The 18,369-nt window shown below is 41.8% G+C and overlaps 1 protein-coding gene across 1 annotated transcript in view; it reads left to right on the top strand.

The window, feature by feature from the left end:
* The window catches only part of rras2 (RAS related 2), a 28,296-nt gene extending 10,956 nt beyond the window's left edge, over positions 1–17,340 (top strand). Inside the window, exons 2-6 of the mRNA XM_062384986.1 lie at positions 12,073–12,160; positions 12,341–12,443; positions 13,934–14,042; positions 14,750–14,868; positions 15,346–17,340. Coding sequence (XP_062240970.1) covers positions 12,073–12,160; positions 12,341–12,443; positions 13,934–14,042; positions 14,750–14,868; positions 15,346–15,433 — 507 coding nt within the window. The 3' untranslated portion in view covers positions 15,434–17,340. The remainder of the gene's footprint in view (positions 1–12,072; positions 12,161–12,340; positions 12,444–13,933; positions 14,043–14,749; positions 14,869–15,345) is intronic.
* Positions 17,341–18,369: the final 1,029 nt, after the last annotated feature.

The raw sequence follows: 18,369 nt of genomic DNA on the forward strand, positions 1-18,369 counted from the left end.
CTCAGTTGAAGTAATACAGCGAGCGGTTCTTTTTATATGTCTGGGCTTGTCGCTGATGCTGAGCCCCAAGCTGTCTGCCAGGCAGCTGGTGGACATTTGGCACGTCTCACGCAGACACTGTCCCGAGGCCTGCGGGGCACCTGCCGTCTATCAGTGGGAGGTGAGGCCCGGAATGAGACAACCCCTCAACAGGTGACGCTACAGCACGACCCACTGTCCAAATGTGCTGGTGACAATGGCCAAGTGTCCCCCGACAAATGAGCCTCTGAGTCTCTCTCACGCAGATAACATCAGATTTAGAGGGGCTGCGCAGCAAACATCAGACACATGTGTAGAATATGTCAGCTTGGTTTAGTCAGTGACTCAGCTATTGTGTGACTGTTATGTTGATCTAACCCAGACACACACACCCAGCAACTGCATGCGATTCTGTGTCCACAGCACCAGTTGGTGTTGGCAAACCCAGTGTAGAATTCTAAATTGCCACACACCAGTGCACACCAAGTCAACAGCTGCCAAAAAGGGTTTGGTATGTCTAACCAAAACTCTGCCATGCCTCTCTAGATGCTAGTTTAGGCATGCAGCGCCCAGACGCCCCCACAACCACAACACACCTAGCTTACAAACTGGCAAGTTATTTTTTAAAAGTTCTACTCAACTAGTAGGTCTGCGAAGTCTGTGAATATCCAAGTGCTAAGAAACAGGTCAACTGGACCTAGTAACGTGCTGCTAGTAGCTACATCTACCTCTTCTAGAGGAGTTAAAGGAGATATGCTCATATTCAGGTTCATAATTGTTTTTTGGGTTATTACTTGAAAAGGTCTACATGCTCTAATGTTCAGACAACCTGTCACATGCTGCAGTTCCTCTTTTCAGCCTCCGTAATACCATAACTAAAACCAGCCAAATTCAATAGAAAAACGTCCGTCTTTTCTTTTGTCTCTTTTTTATTAAAGTGAGAAAGTTAACAACCTTGCTGTAACTGGAAGTCTGCGACTGGCTGCTGGTCCACAGGGCATATGTGCACGTCAGTGTTCACCATATAATTTCTTAAGAATAAATTGGATTTGCTGTTTCAATGCGGACCATTCCGGATCTGTGACTTCAAAGACCATAGTAAATGATTAACAAGCTTTACCAAACTCACGTGTAGAACCAACATGCTGCTAAGATGATGTGTGCTCCTCACACCTGACCTGTCGGAGCTCGATTTTGAGGCCCGTACTCAAATTTCACTTACAAGAGCATACTTTATCACCCGCTCACCAAACTTCCACTTCACTGTACTGCCCCCTGGTTCAGGTCTCTGAGGTGCTTGTCGTAACCGCTGCCTGAAACAGAGTATCTTGTTTTTGTGTTGTTCTGTCTGTTGCGTTGTACTTCATGTTTCTGCCTGTCCCTGTTGTGTTATGACGTGTGGTTTACAGTGCTGTGAAAAAGAATTGGCCAGAGGGAACAATAAAGTAAAACCAACTAACTATTCTCATTCACTGTTTTTTCTCCACCAATTATTATGTCTGCCAAGGAGCTTATGTCACCATCACTGTTTGTTTGATTACACAAAAACGGATGAACCGATTTCAATGAAACTTTGTGGGGGGGGGGGGGGGCATGACCCAAAGAAGAACCCATTAAATATACAGATAAGTTGATTGATTCTTTAAACGGAGGTATGCATCTAGGTTATTTAGGGTTTTCTCATCATATTTCACCCATTTATATTTGCCTTCTAACATGAAATTGGAACACATTGAACATCATTGATTATGGTCATTTTCTGCATTGATGTTTTTACAGGTCAGGAATGCAGGATCATCAGAGAGAGAGAGAGAGAGAGGGCAGATGTTTCTATTAGGTCTTATTTATGGAGTGCTGCTAAACTAATAGCTTCTCAGCTGCCTGTGTTTTTAGGAGTGCTAGCCTAAAAGCACACAACAGTAATGCTGCTGTGTATTTGACATGATGCCAGTGAAATGCCCCATTTCCTCTGACATATCACCCCACGCTAAGAATTATAGTCTGCAGTGGTGTACACTGGTGCAGAAACACAAACTCAGCAGTTGTACCAGAGGGAAGAGAGGAGGTTGTGGAGAATGAAGTGAGAGGAATAAATCCCTGCAGGTTCTGTACAGTTCAATCTTGGTGTTTGGAAAACAAATTGGTCTTTTTAACGTAGGCGGGAGCATAAAACAATTTGTTATGGAGTTACATGTCAGTTCTGCAGTTTTCTGTTTAGTAATAAATGAGTAATGTTCCTGATAACCAACCATTTGGATCTTCTGACTGTACTGTTTTGTTTTGCAGCCCTGATCAGCATCCGATTATTTTCTCAGTCATAAGGTTTTCCTGAAGAGCATAGAATGACACACTGGCCCCTGCTGTGCATGTGTTTTCGAAAGTCACAGTAGTTTCTCTGTCTACACAGCCACTGCAGCAGCTGGTGTCCTCTAACTGAGCAGTCACAATCATGCTCTGTTGATATAAGCAAGAGCAGAAGTACTTCTGAACAGAGACGAGCAGAGGAAGAAAAACAGGATAATGAAACAAAAACAAATGCAAACAATGTATTGTCTGAGATGATGGGTCATATCAAGGGTTTAGTTCTCAATATATCACCATCAGAGACGGTAGAGATGGAAGATGCGTCACTCACTTCCTCCTGTTGTACAAAAATTAAGCTAAAATATCAGGGGATGGACTCGCAGTATCAAGGTCCTGCCGTCAATTATGACTTTTCAACCCATGATTACTTGAACATACATACAGCTTGATAAAGTCTATGAAACCATTTTATTTTGGTCTATTTTCTATCAATTAAAAAGGAGGAGGCAGGGTTTAAATTATGCTGCAGCCAGCCATTGTGGGGCGATCCAGATGATTTGGCTTCACTTTTTGGGCACTGTTAAGTGGTCCATTTCAATATACAGTGTATGATCACAATGTATTCCGGGCCAAATCTAGATGCTGCAGTTACTGATATTTATCTTGTACTGTATCTGATTTAATGCTGGTGACCTGCCCATGTTATAGCCCCTCCTCTCAACCAATGTTAGCTACCTTTTAAAGGATAAGCGGTATAGATGATGGTGGGATGGATGGATCAGGTTTACAAATGTACTGTCATTTTGATACAGCATCACATGGGTTTGATAGCTTTTCCCACATCCACAAAAGCAGGCATTGATGAAGACTCACCACAGCGAAACGCAGTCAGGGGGAATCGCCATGTCTTTTAGAGGGTAACTCTTCTCAAAATAAGTCTTTATTCAATGTCTCTCCCAGGAAAACAAGCCAGGGCCCTAGAAAAACGTCACTGATAACCCATCAATGACTGGGCTTAGAGCGGATTTAATGCAGGGAAGGTGATGTCACATGATCCTCTCGAACAATAAGGCCAGTTCACACAGTTCACCATCTTTCTGTTGTTCTTTGTGATCAGTTTGTGGGCATCTAAAATATTTACACAGGTCTCCACTCACAGTTCTACAGAATGCACTTATGGGATGGAGATAAAGCAATGGTTTATAGTCCTATAGAGCAAACAGGCGGCTTTGAGCCGAGTGATCTGGTGGAAAAAGGTCTTTAAATGGCATCACCTTTGATTCTGCGCCTTTGAGCAGGTTCAAAAGTGTTCAGAGTCCAGCACACAGGCCGATTGAAGTCTTAATGCCAGAGAGGTTAGAGGAGAGCAGGGGGTGTACTGTGCCAGGAGTTGGCCCACTTGGTGGGACATTTATCCTCTCCTTTATTCTCTGCATGCATGAGCACTATCCCCAGCTCTAAAGCCTTGAGTGCTGTAACTGGGCCATTCAGCACATATAGTATGCAACTAATTTTTATTGGAAAACACCAGCAAGTGCAAACATTTTTTAGATACATCAAAGTATAATTCTACCTAATATGAAGTTATAAATATGAATAAATAGAAATTTACAGTGTTTAACTGTACCTACTATCTAATACAATTATATTTCATCCCTGCAAACATCTCTAGAACAGAATCCAGTTAGCAGACAACCTGTTAATTCCATTGATTTTATATGAAGATGAATGACGCGTCTCCTTCTCCCACACACACACACACTTTCTGAAAATTAAGCCATCCTGGATATGAACACTGCCATCTTATGCATTTTAAGACAGAGTCTGTACAGTAGTGATTGGGGAATGGAGTCTCGACATCTGGGTCCACATCTTATCCACTTACATTCAGGACACAGGATTTATGACCTATACTTTGGCTTCACTTATGGGAGCTGTCATGTCATCCATCTTTATATACAACGTAGGATTCAACATAAATTATGAAAAAAATGAAAACCCTCAGGAAAACATCCGAAACAGTTGCCCCTGCATAGAAATAATGCATTCGTTCAATACAAGCACTGGAGGTTCGAACCGGTGAAGCTTATTGCAAAATCTAATTAGCGGTGACATTTAGCGCTGGAGCCGGAATGATTAGTCCAACAAGCAATTAGCTCACTGGCAGAAAATGAATCTGTATCGTGTGGATTAGAATCTGAACTTTCACTCACTTTTCAAGTAATACGTTTATTAATATGAATAATCTTAATATAATGAATATACTGTAGTTATTTGTTGCAGCCTGAACATTTACAGTGGATACCCTTAGCCTGTTGGATCATCTGACAACTTGAACACGACTCGACTCATCGTTTCAGAGTTCTATCAACTCCTCAATGAAGCAGAGTCAAATATAAAACCAAGGTAAATGAAGGCTCATGAACCAATTATATCAATATCATGATGCACTTTGACTTCTTATAATTAATGAACCATCATTTCATGTATTATTTTAGGTGCGTCTGTTCGACTCTGTCGTTAGACACAAAAACAGACCACATTTGTTTTGTTTAGTTATTGATCGAAGGTGTTGAGTCATCCCTCCGGATCGTTTTGGTCACTTTAACCCTGATGTCCTGGCTGTGCGTATCCCATTAGATCGAGTTGCGTGTTGCAGGTGCAGTAGAAGGAACCTGGGCCACCGCTACAAATTACACAGCTGAAGCCAGACAGTTTGTGAATGCCCGCATCAGGGAAAGTATGAACCAAATAACTTATGAGGTTTAGTCAGTGAGAGGTCATTACAAATGTTGGTTTCGGTTAATTGCCCTGCCCTATTTTTTTTAGGGGAACTTATAATAATAGATAGTATATAAGCCACTAACTTGAAGGGTTTCACTGATCTGCTGGCAGTTAAAGCCAGGGCAATGAATAAAGGGACGGTCTATTGATCTGCTGTGCATTAGGAGGTGGAGAGCTTGTAAGAGTGATGGGCACAGGTTCATTTAATCCAGCTTCGAGCCAAGCTTCAGTGCGGCATTCAGTAACTGTAAATATCCACTGATTGTGTTGTTACTGTGCATGTCGAGCGTGCAGTATAAGATCATTAGGCTTCGCAGGACGGGGTTAAAGAGTTTAGAAAATGACAATCAGTGTGCAGCGATGATGTGTTCTGTCCTAAAGCTTCCCCAGCCTCAGCAGAACTCTCCCCAGTGGCCCTTTAAGGCCCCGGACACATTGTGTGCTCCCTTTCTCTCTGTGTGTATTAGGTATTGAATAAGTGACCTTTCTGGTTTGTATGAGCTCATGGGAAAAGTGGGTGTTTCCACAGGAAGTTAGTGCCCCCCCCCCCCCCCCCGCTCTCCCCCTCCGTGTCGCCTGCACTCGCCCTCCCCCTCAAATCTTCAAGAACTCTCTAAGTGCTCAGCAGAACAATGTCGCTCACACAGATTCCTGTCAGTGTGTGTCGGATGCTGTGAAGCGTGAGAGGATGCAGTGTAAAGATGCGGAGGAACTGGTGGTCACCTCCATCTGTTTAACATTAAACCCTTGTGGTGACTGTCTGATTACTGACAGCTGCTGTTTCATCCAGCCCCAAATGTTGCTGCAAAGGTTAAGCCTGCGCCGGCTTGAGCAGGACAGGAAGTGATGCACGCATGCACCGAGTCCTTTGTAACAATCAATCAACTCATGCATTGACTCTGCATTGATTTTTTTCCTTTCCTGGGTAATTCTTTGGTAACAATGAAAAGCTTGGCTCAGACACCACAGTAGATATATGTGGATTGAGATTCACCCTAAAAGGTTCCATGTATAAAGCTACAAAACAGAAGAGCAGTTTACATTTATGTTTTTGTAACTAGTGGCAACTATCGAAATTGTACCTTACTTTGACAAATTGAGCTTCAATTAAGGTGAAGAAGTAAATTTGCCTTCATGGCATTTATTGCAACAAAATAGACGACCATAAAATATTAATTATACCTTTTGTTAAACAACATTTGTGATGTATTTACATGCTTGTAGAATCTCTGGGTCGATCTGGTCCTGTTTTGATTCTATCAGGGACGGATCATCACAATCTGTCACATTCTGCTGCCGTCTGCAGATGGAACTTGGCAGGCTCCAGACTGTCTGGCATGGAGTTTGTGTCCTTAAATGCAATTGCTAAACTTGGCTCCGCTGGCCCACAGATCAATTCTTACAAATGGCCCGTTTCACCAGTCATCAGTCACTAGTCACCTGTTGCCCCCACCCTGGCATCTTAAAGGTTGCAGGCTTCTTGGTGTTGACTATGAAGCACTTTGTATTGTTAAGTATACCCTAAACAAGGACATGTTAGGTGAAGCTTAAGTTGAACTCTCCACGTGTTCTACGGAAAATGTCAAGAAATTAAAGACACAACAACAGGAAATTATTGTCGAGCTTCTCCTGACTGTTGTAGAAGCATTTTCTCTTTGTCAGTGATAATCTTACTAGAATTTGTTTTGTTTTCTAGTGTGAGGTGACTCAGACATGACTCATGACACCTATGATCACTGGAAAATTGGATGAAATACTTTCTACTATCATGTCTTGCAGTGTGGGAAAGCTGCCTGTTGAATCTTCCACGGGCAGCTTTAGAAACCAGTGGGAGCTGAGTGCTGCGACTGACACAAAAGTTCAAAATGTTCCTCACTGTGACTAATACAATGACTCCTTCTCGTCTATTTTTTTCATGAACAAAGCTTACTGATTAAACTTGAGCAAACAATGGTCTCCCGAGAATGTGCACGAAACACTGGTTGCTCACCTGCAGTTTATTCAAAACGAATGAAACCATGCTTAAATCATTTTTCAATTCCGAGCCAGTTTTTGTTCGTCCACAAACGGTTTAGTCACAAAATCTCCTGGGGAGTGTATCATCTTTGGTAGAAGAAATTGCTGCGGTGCGCTGTGTGTGTGTGTATGTGTGTGTGTGTCTGTGTTGCAGTGCACAAGGAGGTCGGGGGAATATTTAAAATCTGCAGATGCTGACACAATTTTTTCTGGAATAACGGAATTTAATGGCCTTCAATCTACATTTCCCTTTAATTAAAGAATAACTGCCGCTAATGACTTGCAAGTCAAGGTCTGTGAATCCTCATCGGGCTCTGGGCCAAATGCAGAAGGCAATTAGCAGCATTGATGAGTATTTGTTTTAGCTCAGCACTCCCTCTCATTATGACGATGCAGGAGGCAGGTGCCTCCTCAGCTGAGTAGGTACAGTGTGTTTCTCCTAATTACCCCAGAAATCTCAGTTTAATCTGCATTGTTGATGAATCTGTGGTTTTGTGCTTTGCACAGATAGCGAAGCGATATCGGTCTAAACAGGCGGCTCATACGAAACCAGTGGGATAACTGACAGAGAAGGAAAAGGATCTATATTTAGCGTCTGTAGGGCTGTTTGTGTGGGGAGGAAGTGCGTGCATAGTGCAAGCATGATGCTGATTACACGCCTACACATATCAACCATTCTTGCTTTCCTCAAGACTGGCAACCAGTGGCTGTGCCAGACAGGATTTATTGCATCATGTCTCAAAAAGAAAGCAGTTGTATTAACATATATGTAAATATGAACACATGGCATCTTGTATCTTTTTTGAATAGTGAGATGGTTTAGAAAACATTTGATTCTGTTATCGTGATTCCATCTACAAAGGAGGAAGGTCTAAGTTATTTTAAATATTTTTTAGGAAGTTGACCAGCAGGAAGTAACAACAAATTTGATAACCAGTGAAGCTGTTTGTCTCTTTCTGTTTCCAGATGTACACTGTGCTTTGTTCATTGGAAAATTCAATGACACAAAAAGCAGTGTTGCAGCTGCAACTCATCCACCCTCTTTATGAGCGGGCCTTGTAATGTTTTCCTGGTGTGAGCTTGCATGTGCTGTGTGGGTGGAGGGCTGGGATGTATAGCTGGAATGCTTGAAAGGGAACTGAGTGATGGCTCTGGACTTTAGTGGGTGGGGCAGGGTAGCGGAACATGTCGTCTGTGACATCAGTGCCGCCCAAGGACTCGGCCCAGGCCGGCTGCCTGCTGCAGAGGTGGAGTTTCCTTCCTGCAGAACTGACCGGGGCCGAGTGTGGCCTGACCCACCTTGCCACCACCATCCAAACTGCACTGCAGCTTGGCCCTGCAGGGATTTTGATTTTTCTCTCACTGTCTTTACCCACTGTACTGATTTTCAATCCAGTTGACTTCTGCTGAACAGAGGTAAAGAACAAGGTTGTTAATTACCCTGGTTTTACAGCTCACATATGCACACACCCACCTTGGTGGTCATGTCAGAACTGGCCTAAAGATTGCCTCAGTGAAGCTTGAGTTGTTCTTGGCTTTTTGAGCATCATTCCTTGCTCCATGCAGGCTACAGAATGTTATACAGCAGACTGGCTCTGATATTTAAACAGTAGTTTTCCTCAAGTCTCTGAAGTTCCTGCAGAACTAAATGATCCAGTATCTTTTTTCATCTGCGAGGATGTGAATGTTTAACACAGATTTGACACTCACAGGTCAATTTGCAGCGTGTGTGTTTGTTAAGTTGCTGACGCCACTGGCAACATAACCTCATGACAGCTTTTCACTGTTTCATGGAAATTCGTCCAGGAATTCCGTCAGTCACCTCCTCACGTACCTGTGAAATAGTTTGGCAAAAAATCAAGCGCTCCGATGTCAGAGTTTTTCTTTGCTGCAAATAGGCTGGACATCGTTGAAATGCTTTCCATGCTTACATTATGTCAGAAAACATTTCCCCAGCAATACACAACAGCTTTTTGTTCAACTGGAAAAAACATTCTGCAACCATATTGATAACAAATTCATCATTTTGAAAATGTTTCAATTAAAATGTTCAAGCACCTCCGATTGTAGCTTCTTAAATATGATGTTGATATAGATTGATATTGATTTTATGTGTAACAGCAGTGAAATGAAATGCAACATTATGAGTAAAATCAGGAAATATCTGATACAATATAAATGATATTTGCAACTTCTGAGACAGTTTCTGGTTGTGGCATGTTTTCGTCTGTGGATCTGAGGTTTGTGGTCCTGCAGGACATGGATGTAGTTGTTTTGGGTTAAATTCCTGGACTCATTCAGCCAGATCTATCCTGTTTTTTGAGCCTGATAATTCTGATGAAGTCATGGACCAAAAGAAGGATTTATAGGTCATGTTACCGGCCGTGACTCAGACTGGCTTATGTCATATATTTATCGGAAGTCCTCCTGAGTCATGATGCACTCCCCTCACCAAGCCCATCGCTCTGTCACTCCCCAGCTGAAGTCCCTGCCAGGCCGGACTACAGGCCCTGTTAGTACTGGCTCTGGTGCTGCTGGCACCCAGTAACAGCCTCATCTATCATGGCTCTGGGAGAGTGCGGCAGCTAGCTCTGCTACCTTTGCAGAGGGAGGGAGGGTAAAACCGGAGGAGTGTGGAGCTTGATGCAGCTGCCCGGGGTTGACAGAATAGGACAGAATAGGAGTAAGAGGTGGACGGGAGGCTTTCTTTTTTCTCTCTCTCTCCTCCCCTCTCTGTCTCTGTCTGGTCATCTGAAGGCAGTGCAGTGCAGCGAAGCGAGGTCTAGGATACACAGAGTAATACTGATGAATTATTGAACAGTGGTGAGTGGATGTGACACAGGCCGGCATGCTGCAGAGCGACGGGAGAGTGTGAGGGAGAGATTACCTGCAGCTCATGCAACAACAGAGAGCTGCAGGTGGCACAAGGAATGTATATCCACTGAGCACGTAAGAGAACACACAGTACAATTAAATGCATTCACATAAGTAGAGCCATCAGTGATATTATTTTTAAGTAGACAGAAATGCTGACACTATACTTTCAGGATGTTTTAATTTGAAAACCTCGACCATAGCCCAACGGTCCCCTTATGAAACCACATTTAAATTCACAAGATCTGGATGTTATTTGAATCTTTGGATCACATTGGGAAAATGATTAATTCATTATTCATGGCCATAGTTGGAACAATCGATCAATAGTGATAATACTCATTTAATTGTGACGTATCTTTGATATCGTCACACTATGATTACTTGTTATTTATCAGCCAAAATATAAGAGGGTATGGATCCTATTTGAAGCTGTATTGGTAATTGGCAGTGGTCTTATATCAGTTGGGCTCTAATTAGAATTAAACAAGTGATCGACCTGCCTTTTTGATCTATATCCTCCATAATTCAATGTGTCAGAGATGTGTTATTTAGTGCACGTACACACAAGTCATCTCTTGCCTCCCTGAGCTGCCAAATACCAGCAAATAAGCTGTGATCAGCCCTTCGCTGTGTGAAACAACACACACGAACAACACAACTGTTTCTGGAGAGAGTTTAATGTGGCTTGTCGTTGGAACAACAGGGAGTCCTGTCTTGTTTTTTATGTTCCTGTGATTGCTCTGTGTTTTTAGGGTGTTGGTTTGACATTCCCCGAGCACTCCCCTCAGCTGTCACCACTTAACTAGTCCCCGAGGAGAGAGAGAACTAGAAAACATGGGAAAAATGTAAAAAATGCATGATTCCTCCCCTTCCCTCTCCCCCCCCACCAGTGTTCTGGTGTTGGCCTTATTCTTCTACCACACAAAAAGCTGCTTGCTGCTGCAAAAACTTAAATGATGGCTGGTAATTAAGCAGTTCAGAAGCTCATCAGAAATAATCAAATAAGTCGAGCACATACCTGCACTAAGGCCCGACAGTCCCCTTTATATTCAATCAAGCCTTACCAAATTTCAGACTCTCAGACATGAGTCACCTTAATATGTCAGATTGTACTTGTCTTAATCCCGGAGAAAATAATTTCAAAATGTCAAAAAACACCCTCTGACAATGAGTTTTCATGATGCCAAGATTTTAGACGAAAATGTGATACCGCAATGGAGACACTAGAGTCGATACCACTCTCAGGGATTGGAGGAAAGGTCCTGTTATGTCGAGCACTATTGTTCATGGAATACTTATCTTTGAAGTAATCCGTTTTGATGAACTGACTCACAGACGGTGATGTAACGGGCTTTGACTGACTCACCTTGTTTTTCTAAACTCTGGAACAAAAGTCTATCATGCGTTCTCAATCCCTGTGTACTTATAAAGTGTGATGATTATATTCTATAATTTTGTGCTGTATTTTGTCATTTATTTTGATTTCATTTCTATACTAATACGGACCTACGAGTCTGAAATAAAGCTCAACGAACATGTTTTATCGATGAATTGATTGCTACAAGGAAAAAAGAAGTAGTCAGACCAGTTTCTTTTAAATCAACAGGTTTCTTTGTAATGCAGCCTCAGGTTACGAATAAAAGTGTAGATCTGCCTCTGTATTTTTCCGATTCTATTGAAAGTGAAATTAACAGACATGGTATCATTTTTACACATGTGGTATGAAAGTGTCTGTACTTTTGACAACGCTCATCTCATCATGCCAAATTTGGCGGAAATCAAACAACAAAGCAAAGGGCGGGGGTGAAAACATAATCTCTTCTGTGAAAATAAAAAAAATTGCCTTTGCATGGCAAGTGTAGTGTTTCATTTACTGTTAGCATAATACCATAGGCCCCATTGGTGTTGCTCTTGTTTGCTGCAAAGCTCAGTGTATAGGGAATACTGCTTGAAGTGCATAGTGTATACAGTGAATACATAATTAGGTCTCAGCTTGTGTCTCTACCTGACATAATTACAGACGCCAGACAAACTCAAGGTTCTTCTCTCTCTCTCTCTCTCTCTCTCCCGCAGTCGTACTTTGTCACCGACTATGATCCCACAATCGAAGACTCCTACACAAAGCAGTGTGTGATTGACGACAAGGCGGCCAGGCTCGACAGTAAGTGCACTTTGCTGAACAAACACGAACAGCGTCAACACACACACAAAGACTCACACACACACAGGCTGTTTGTAGGTTTCTATTGCATTATATTGTACTCGAAGAACTGATCGCAAAGGTGGAATTTGCTGCAATTCTTTGTGTGTCTGTGACATCGTGTGTGTGCACGCTCTCTAGTCCTCGACACGGCTGGACAGGAAGAGTTTGGAGCCATGAGAGAACAATACATGAGGACGGGGGAGGGCTTCCTGCTCGTCTTCTCCGTCACTGACAGAGGAAGGTGAGTGACAGTTCTCGTCATGTGCAAACTCGTCTCTCACACACACACAAACACACAACACACAAACCCCCCTTCTCTCTCACACACCTCTGTTTACTGTTCACAGTTACTCACTCTCTCTCCCCCCCTCCTCGGCCTCTCACTCCACATTTTGCTCTGATGCTCTCACTTGGTGCCCCCCCGTGCTTCCCTTTGCTGTTGCTCTTGTTGTCGTTTTTTAGTTTTTGTTCTTAACACTTCCTCTCTCGTCCTGTTGTCATGAATGAGCTGCTAAAATAACAGTACTATATGTGGACTGCTGCAGAAATATATTCAGTTATGTGTAAAATGTAGGATAAACATACAAATATTTATTTCTCTCTTAAATCTATTCACTGTGTGTCAGGCTGAATTTGAAGGGAATTCAAATAAATGTTTCTATGTGACGTATTGGTACAATATGTCTTATTTATTTAAAGCTTACTTCAATTGTTACACATTATAAACTGTGACCCTTAAGATTTCGGCCCTGGTTGATTTTGCGACAGCGGTGGTAACCATGGTAACAGCAAGTGTGGTTTAATACCACAGCTACTTCTGTGTCAGAGAGACATCGAAGCAGCAACTGGTCTTTGCAGCATCAAGACAGGGCTAGTAAAAGAGTAGAGAGAAAGCAAAGAGAGCGAGCAGTAAACAGGGAAGCTGTTATCAATGAGATCAAGTTATTTCAGTTTGTATGCATGCATCGTTTCTCAGAGAACTTCTTTATGTAGCCGATCGTTCACATCCTAAAACCATCAATAGAGGATAATATAACTTTATGGGGAAATGAAAGCAGAACACGATATCACCAGGAGATTTTTCAGACAAAAATGTGATTGTTAGTTATTTTCCTGACACTATCAGGAATTAAGTCGCCTTGAAGATATTTTTCAGGTTACACTGTATTGTAAGCTTCTTGTAGTCAGACCGTCACGCCCCTTCCTCTCTGTCTTTGTGTGCCTGCCCAGCAGTGCAGTGAGCTGCCGTCCCCTGCCCCCCCACCCACCCAAAGACCCCTCCCACTGTTCAGATTGTAAACAGTCTTTCCTTCCTCCATTTATATTAGTCAAGTCCTTCCAGATTTACTATGTGCTCACCAGGCTGTCTGTGGGCCTGTGACTTTTTCTTCTTCTCCCAGATTGACATTTTGTTTGTTTACTTTTTGGTTGAAAAAGTGCACTTGACATTTATATTATAGTCGCACAATGAAAAGGTCAGTGCACTAAGAGAAATAAATGTTATGTTCCTGTAAAAGTGAGGCTGATGTTTCCTCTTTGCTGACATGTTCAACCCTTCAGTCTGATACACAGCAACGACAATAACCCCCAACTTCTGTTTGTTTTTGTCATTTGTTTGGAGGTCTGACACATACATTCATTTTCCTATAAATCTGTGCATCCATACGTAAATAACATCATAACCTGTGTGAGAAAAAACAAACCATAAAACCGTGTATCATTTCTTTACAGCTTTGAAGAAATCTACAAATTCCAAAGACAAATTCTCCGAGTCAAAGACAGAGATGAATTCCCGATGATCCTCGTAGGAAACAAAGCAGATCTGGAGCCACAGAGACAAGTAAGTCCAACACAGATCTGAACCCAACCACTGACGAACACACACACAGTGTGATCGGCTGAGATAAGGATTCACATTTGCATACTTCAAAGTGGAAGCGAGCGCTGCAGCTGCAGATATCTGCTCAGATTCAACAGGATGTGATTGAGGGAATAAAAGAGCGGCTGTATGAATGGTGGTGTCATGAGGAAGGGAGGATGAAAAGGGAGTGTGATGAAATGATGAATTTTCTGGCTGTTGGTGTGTTAGTCGCTTGTCACTTCCTGCAGTGAATCAACACCTCCCTCTTGTGGTGAAGTGGAGCCGCTTACAAGCTCAATGGAGCCATTGGAATCAGATTTTAGAAAACCTGGGATGGTTTATTACTTATTCAATTTTTATGATTAAGATGTTCAATAAGTAAATAAAAAACTGTTCCCATGCTTCCAATGTGCAACATTTACAAAATATATACATCTAAAATGAAATTTAGAGATGAGATCAAGATGCTAAAGGAGCCATAGTTCCAGCAGCTGTCTACTTTTGTGAAGACGGCTTTTATCTTTATATGGTGGTTCGTTCTCGGCCTTAAAAGAAAGCGAACATACATTGATTAGTCAAAGGAGCACTTCAGCTCACTCCTGTGTTTCATGAGGGATTGTGGAAAGTGCTTTTTACATGTGTGGGAGCTCAGGTGACATTCAGCCTGTTCTTCTTTTTTTCCTCAGGTAACCCAGGAGGAGGGCCAGCAGCTGGCCAGACAACTGAAGGTCACATATATGGAGGCTTCAGCCAAAATCCGCTTGAACGTAGACCAAGCTTTCCATGAGCTGGTTAGGGTAATCAGGTGGGTGGTTGGTAAAAGCACCGTCTACACATCGTTTACACATATGGGTGATTCAGCCTTACAAACTCTCCTGTTGTTAATATCCCAGATCACAGTGAAACCTTTGCACATTTAGCTGTTAGAGTGAATATGACATTTTATTAATTATTTGCTGGCCGGGGGTTTTAATTGAAATGCACCTGATTTGGTTACGCCAAGTAACGTTGTTGCACTTCATTCCCCACGACTTTCTCTCCTTTTGCTATCACGCACAAAGTGAAACGAATACGTTTATACAGAATAAACGTAGAACCAGTGCACTTGAACCTCGCCCACTTCAAACTAGCACCCACAGAGATCTACGAGGATCAACCCAAACGGTTCTAAATTTGTTTGAGCGCTTTTTTTAGTGTTATTTTTTTTAGAGCAGAGAGAGTTTAGTTTCCTATTTATCATTTCTGTTCGAAAAAACAAACATCTCTCTCTCCCACCTCTCAGGAAATTCCAAGAACAGGAATGTCCACCGTCGCCAGAGCCAACGAGAAAAGAGAAAGACAAGAGCGGCTGCCACTGTGTGATCGTCTGAGTCGGCCTTATCACTGTATCTCATGCAGCTACTCTCGACCACCCCGCCCACTCTGCCTGACATCACATCCCTCAGAGGATGACTGACCGCTGCCTTCTCCACGTGCATGACTCCAGACAGCCTTTTCTGAGATACTCTGACCAGGAACTGCTGTCCAGGACATCACTATGGACAACTGGCAATGCCAAAATTTTAACACCACTCTACCTTCAGCCGTAATCTAATCCACTTGAGAGAGTCCCAACACTAAACATTGCCTTCTAAATCAGCCTGACAAATTAACGTTTTTTGTACTCTGAAGGACTTCTCTTGCCTTGTAGTGACATTTGTACCTGCTACCGAGATTGAATGAAAATTATATATCTAGAATGTTAATGACTTTCTTTAGTTTCCAGAGTCTGATCAGAGCAGAGAGATTATCTTATGAAGCTTTGTGTATGTTGTGCCATATCCACCTTTACTCCCATGTGCTAATCTGCTACTGTACATAAGTGACATTTGTTGTGATTTTCAAAGTGTATTTCTAATGACTTGTTAAATCACCACAGTACAGTGTGTGAGGTTGAGTTTGGTTTTACACATATGAAAGTGAATATATATAAGGATGTATATAAATATAATACCTAGACGGCCCTTAAAGCTACAATGATGGAACTTTTTACCGTTCTGCAGTGGATTCTTTACTTTGTCTGTGGTCTCTGCTTGTGTCTCAGTTGCCAAATGTGGAGTGTCTACTGTATCTGATTTTCACATTTTAAGTCTTATAGATAGAAGGGTTTTATCCTACGCCTTCACCTCAGTGAACCGAAAGAAATTAGTCTAACATTCTTTCCACGATGGCGACAACTCCGCCTTGTTTCAGATCTCTAAGAAGCAGTTGAGGAAAAAAGGAAAACAAATCAAAACACTGAACGCTCTTCGCTCTACATTCAACCCTCTGACAAATCCATTTGTTTGCAAATCAAGTCGCTTTCAGTTTAGTTCAGATCATTCCAATGTCACGCATCATTTTCTGTCAAACATTTAGTCGACAATTTCACTGTTCTTTCATTCCAATAACACAGTGGCAATGTATCTGTTTTGTCTCCTTGAATTATTCTGCTACACAACTTTTTAAAAATGTTTTAACCCAATGGTCTGCGAGTGAGAAACCAGGACACGAGGAAGCACTGAGACGAAAACAAGTTGTGTCTCCTCCGGGACATGAACTCAGCAGACCTGCCACCTGTGGAGTCGTCATCGCCGCAGACGCCACGATACTGTTCTGCCTTCCCTCGCCACTTCTGTACTTCTGTTCGGGCATAAAACAGTAAAACAGTACTGCAGTTTGTTTTTTCATATCCTTGCCTTGTAATATGAACGAGAACATCAATGATGGAAGTAATGGACTTGATTAAATGTTTCTACTATACTTTTATACATTATTTTCTTATCAATCTAGTTATTAAGTATTTTTATATGTTTATAAGTGAATACATGTTCACAACGCGGCTGTGTATACGATAAGAGGAATTTTCAATTCTCTTTATTTGAGAATGAAGATGACTGTTGGCCCAAATCTACAAAATGAGATTTTCTTTCACCCAAATGTGACCAAGAATGTTTTTTCCTTATCGTGTCTTTAGTAATGGAGTATTAATATTTATCTGGGGGGGGGGGGATTACCACAAGCCCAGCGCAACACACCAGATCAGATGGGAGATAGAAAAGATTCTGGTGTTTAAGTGGGAGCTTTATACCACGCTAATCAATTATTACAGATTCTGAGATTTAAGCATTTTCCATCTCATCGCAAATCCTAGTGTACATCCAAATCATGTTTTTTCTTTTCTTTTTCTCCCTTTTCAGTGTCTTTTGCCCTGTGTAGAGCTTTTTGGTGCTAAAATAAAATCTGTCATTGAGCCAGATGGGGTAGAGAATCTTTGTTTTTCGAGATACAAAAAACTGCACAGGATTCGAGAAATCCATGTGCCCTCCCATCGTTATTCCCAGTGGGACTCCAAAAACACATTTCTGAACTATTTAATGATTCAGTTTTTTTTATACACTCTTGAGGAACCTGGTGTTATGATAGGGACACAGCTGCACGTCGCTATTTGGGTTTGCTTGTTTTCTGGACCCAATTTATTGAAAGGCTGAGTTACCTGAAGATTTTTTTTGTGCTATCGATGAATTTCGCTGCCAAGGTGTGAAACCTTCCAAATATAAGAGAAATATGCCCTTTGAGAGACGATGTAAAAATACATGTTTCCTCTGCTGACTATGTTTAAACACACATGAATGCAATCTCCATCTGCCTGTTCTACATTTGACCCTTTGAGAGCAAACAAATTCAGCGATCACAGTTTATTATATAAATTATACCAGAATACATAACCCCACAAGTATAAATCTCGTTATATCAGTGCAATGTTGCTGTAAGTGACAAAAAAAAAATGCTTTCTGAAATGAACAGATTGTGATTGAGAAGAATAGCTATGATGAGAATAAAATCGTAGCATTTATCAGGACGTTCATCTTTCTCAGGACACACATTGACCCCAGCCAATCATATTCTCTAATCAGTTTTTGGATGATAATTACCTCAGCCAATTGAATGTTATGTTTTCACCCCTGTTTGTTTGTTGGTGTGTAAGTTTTTGATTGTTTGTAACCATTTTGTAATTTCACAAAAACAAATTAACTGAAATCTTGTGGAGGGGTGGAACATGTTGCGAGAAAGACCTTAGGACGTGTTGAGGGTGCATCCAGGATTTTCTCTTCATTTTAATTCATGGACTTGATCGACAAAAAGCAGCATCCTAGCCAGATCTTGTACCTGCATATTTTGTGACAGTAGACATCCTATGATAATGTTTGAAAATGTTGATGTGATTCATCACACATGAGTCACATCTAAAAGGCTACAGAATGTTCCCATGTGATCTTTGCTCCAC

Source organism: Platichthys flesus, chromosome 1 (assembly GCF_949316205.1).
Source record: "Platichthys flesus chromosome 1, fPlaFle2.1, whole genome shotgun sequence".
Classification (NCBI taxonomy): domain Eukaryota; kingdom Metazoa; phylum Chordata; class Actinopteri; order Pleuronectiformes; family Pleuronectidae; genus Platichthys; species Platichthys flesus.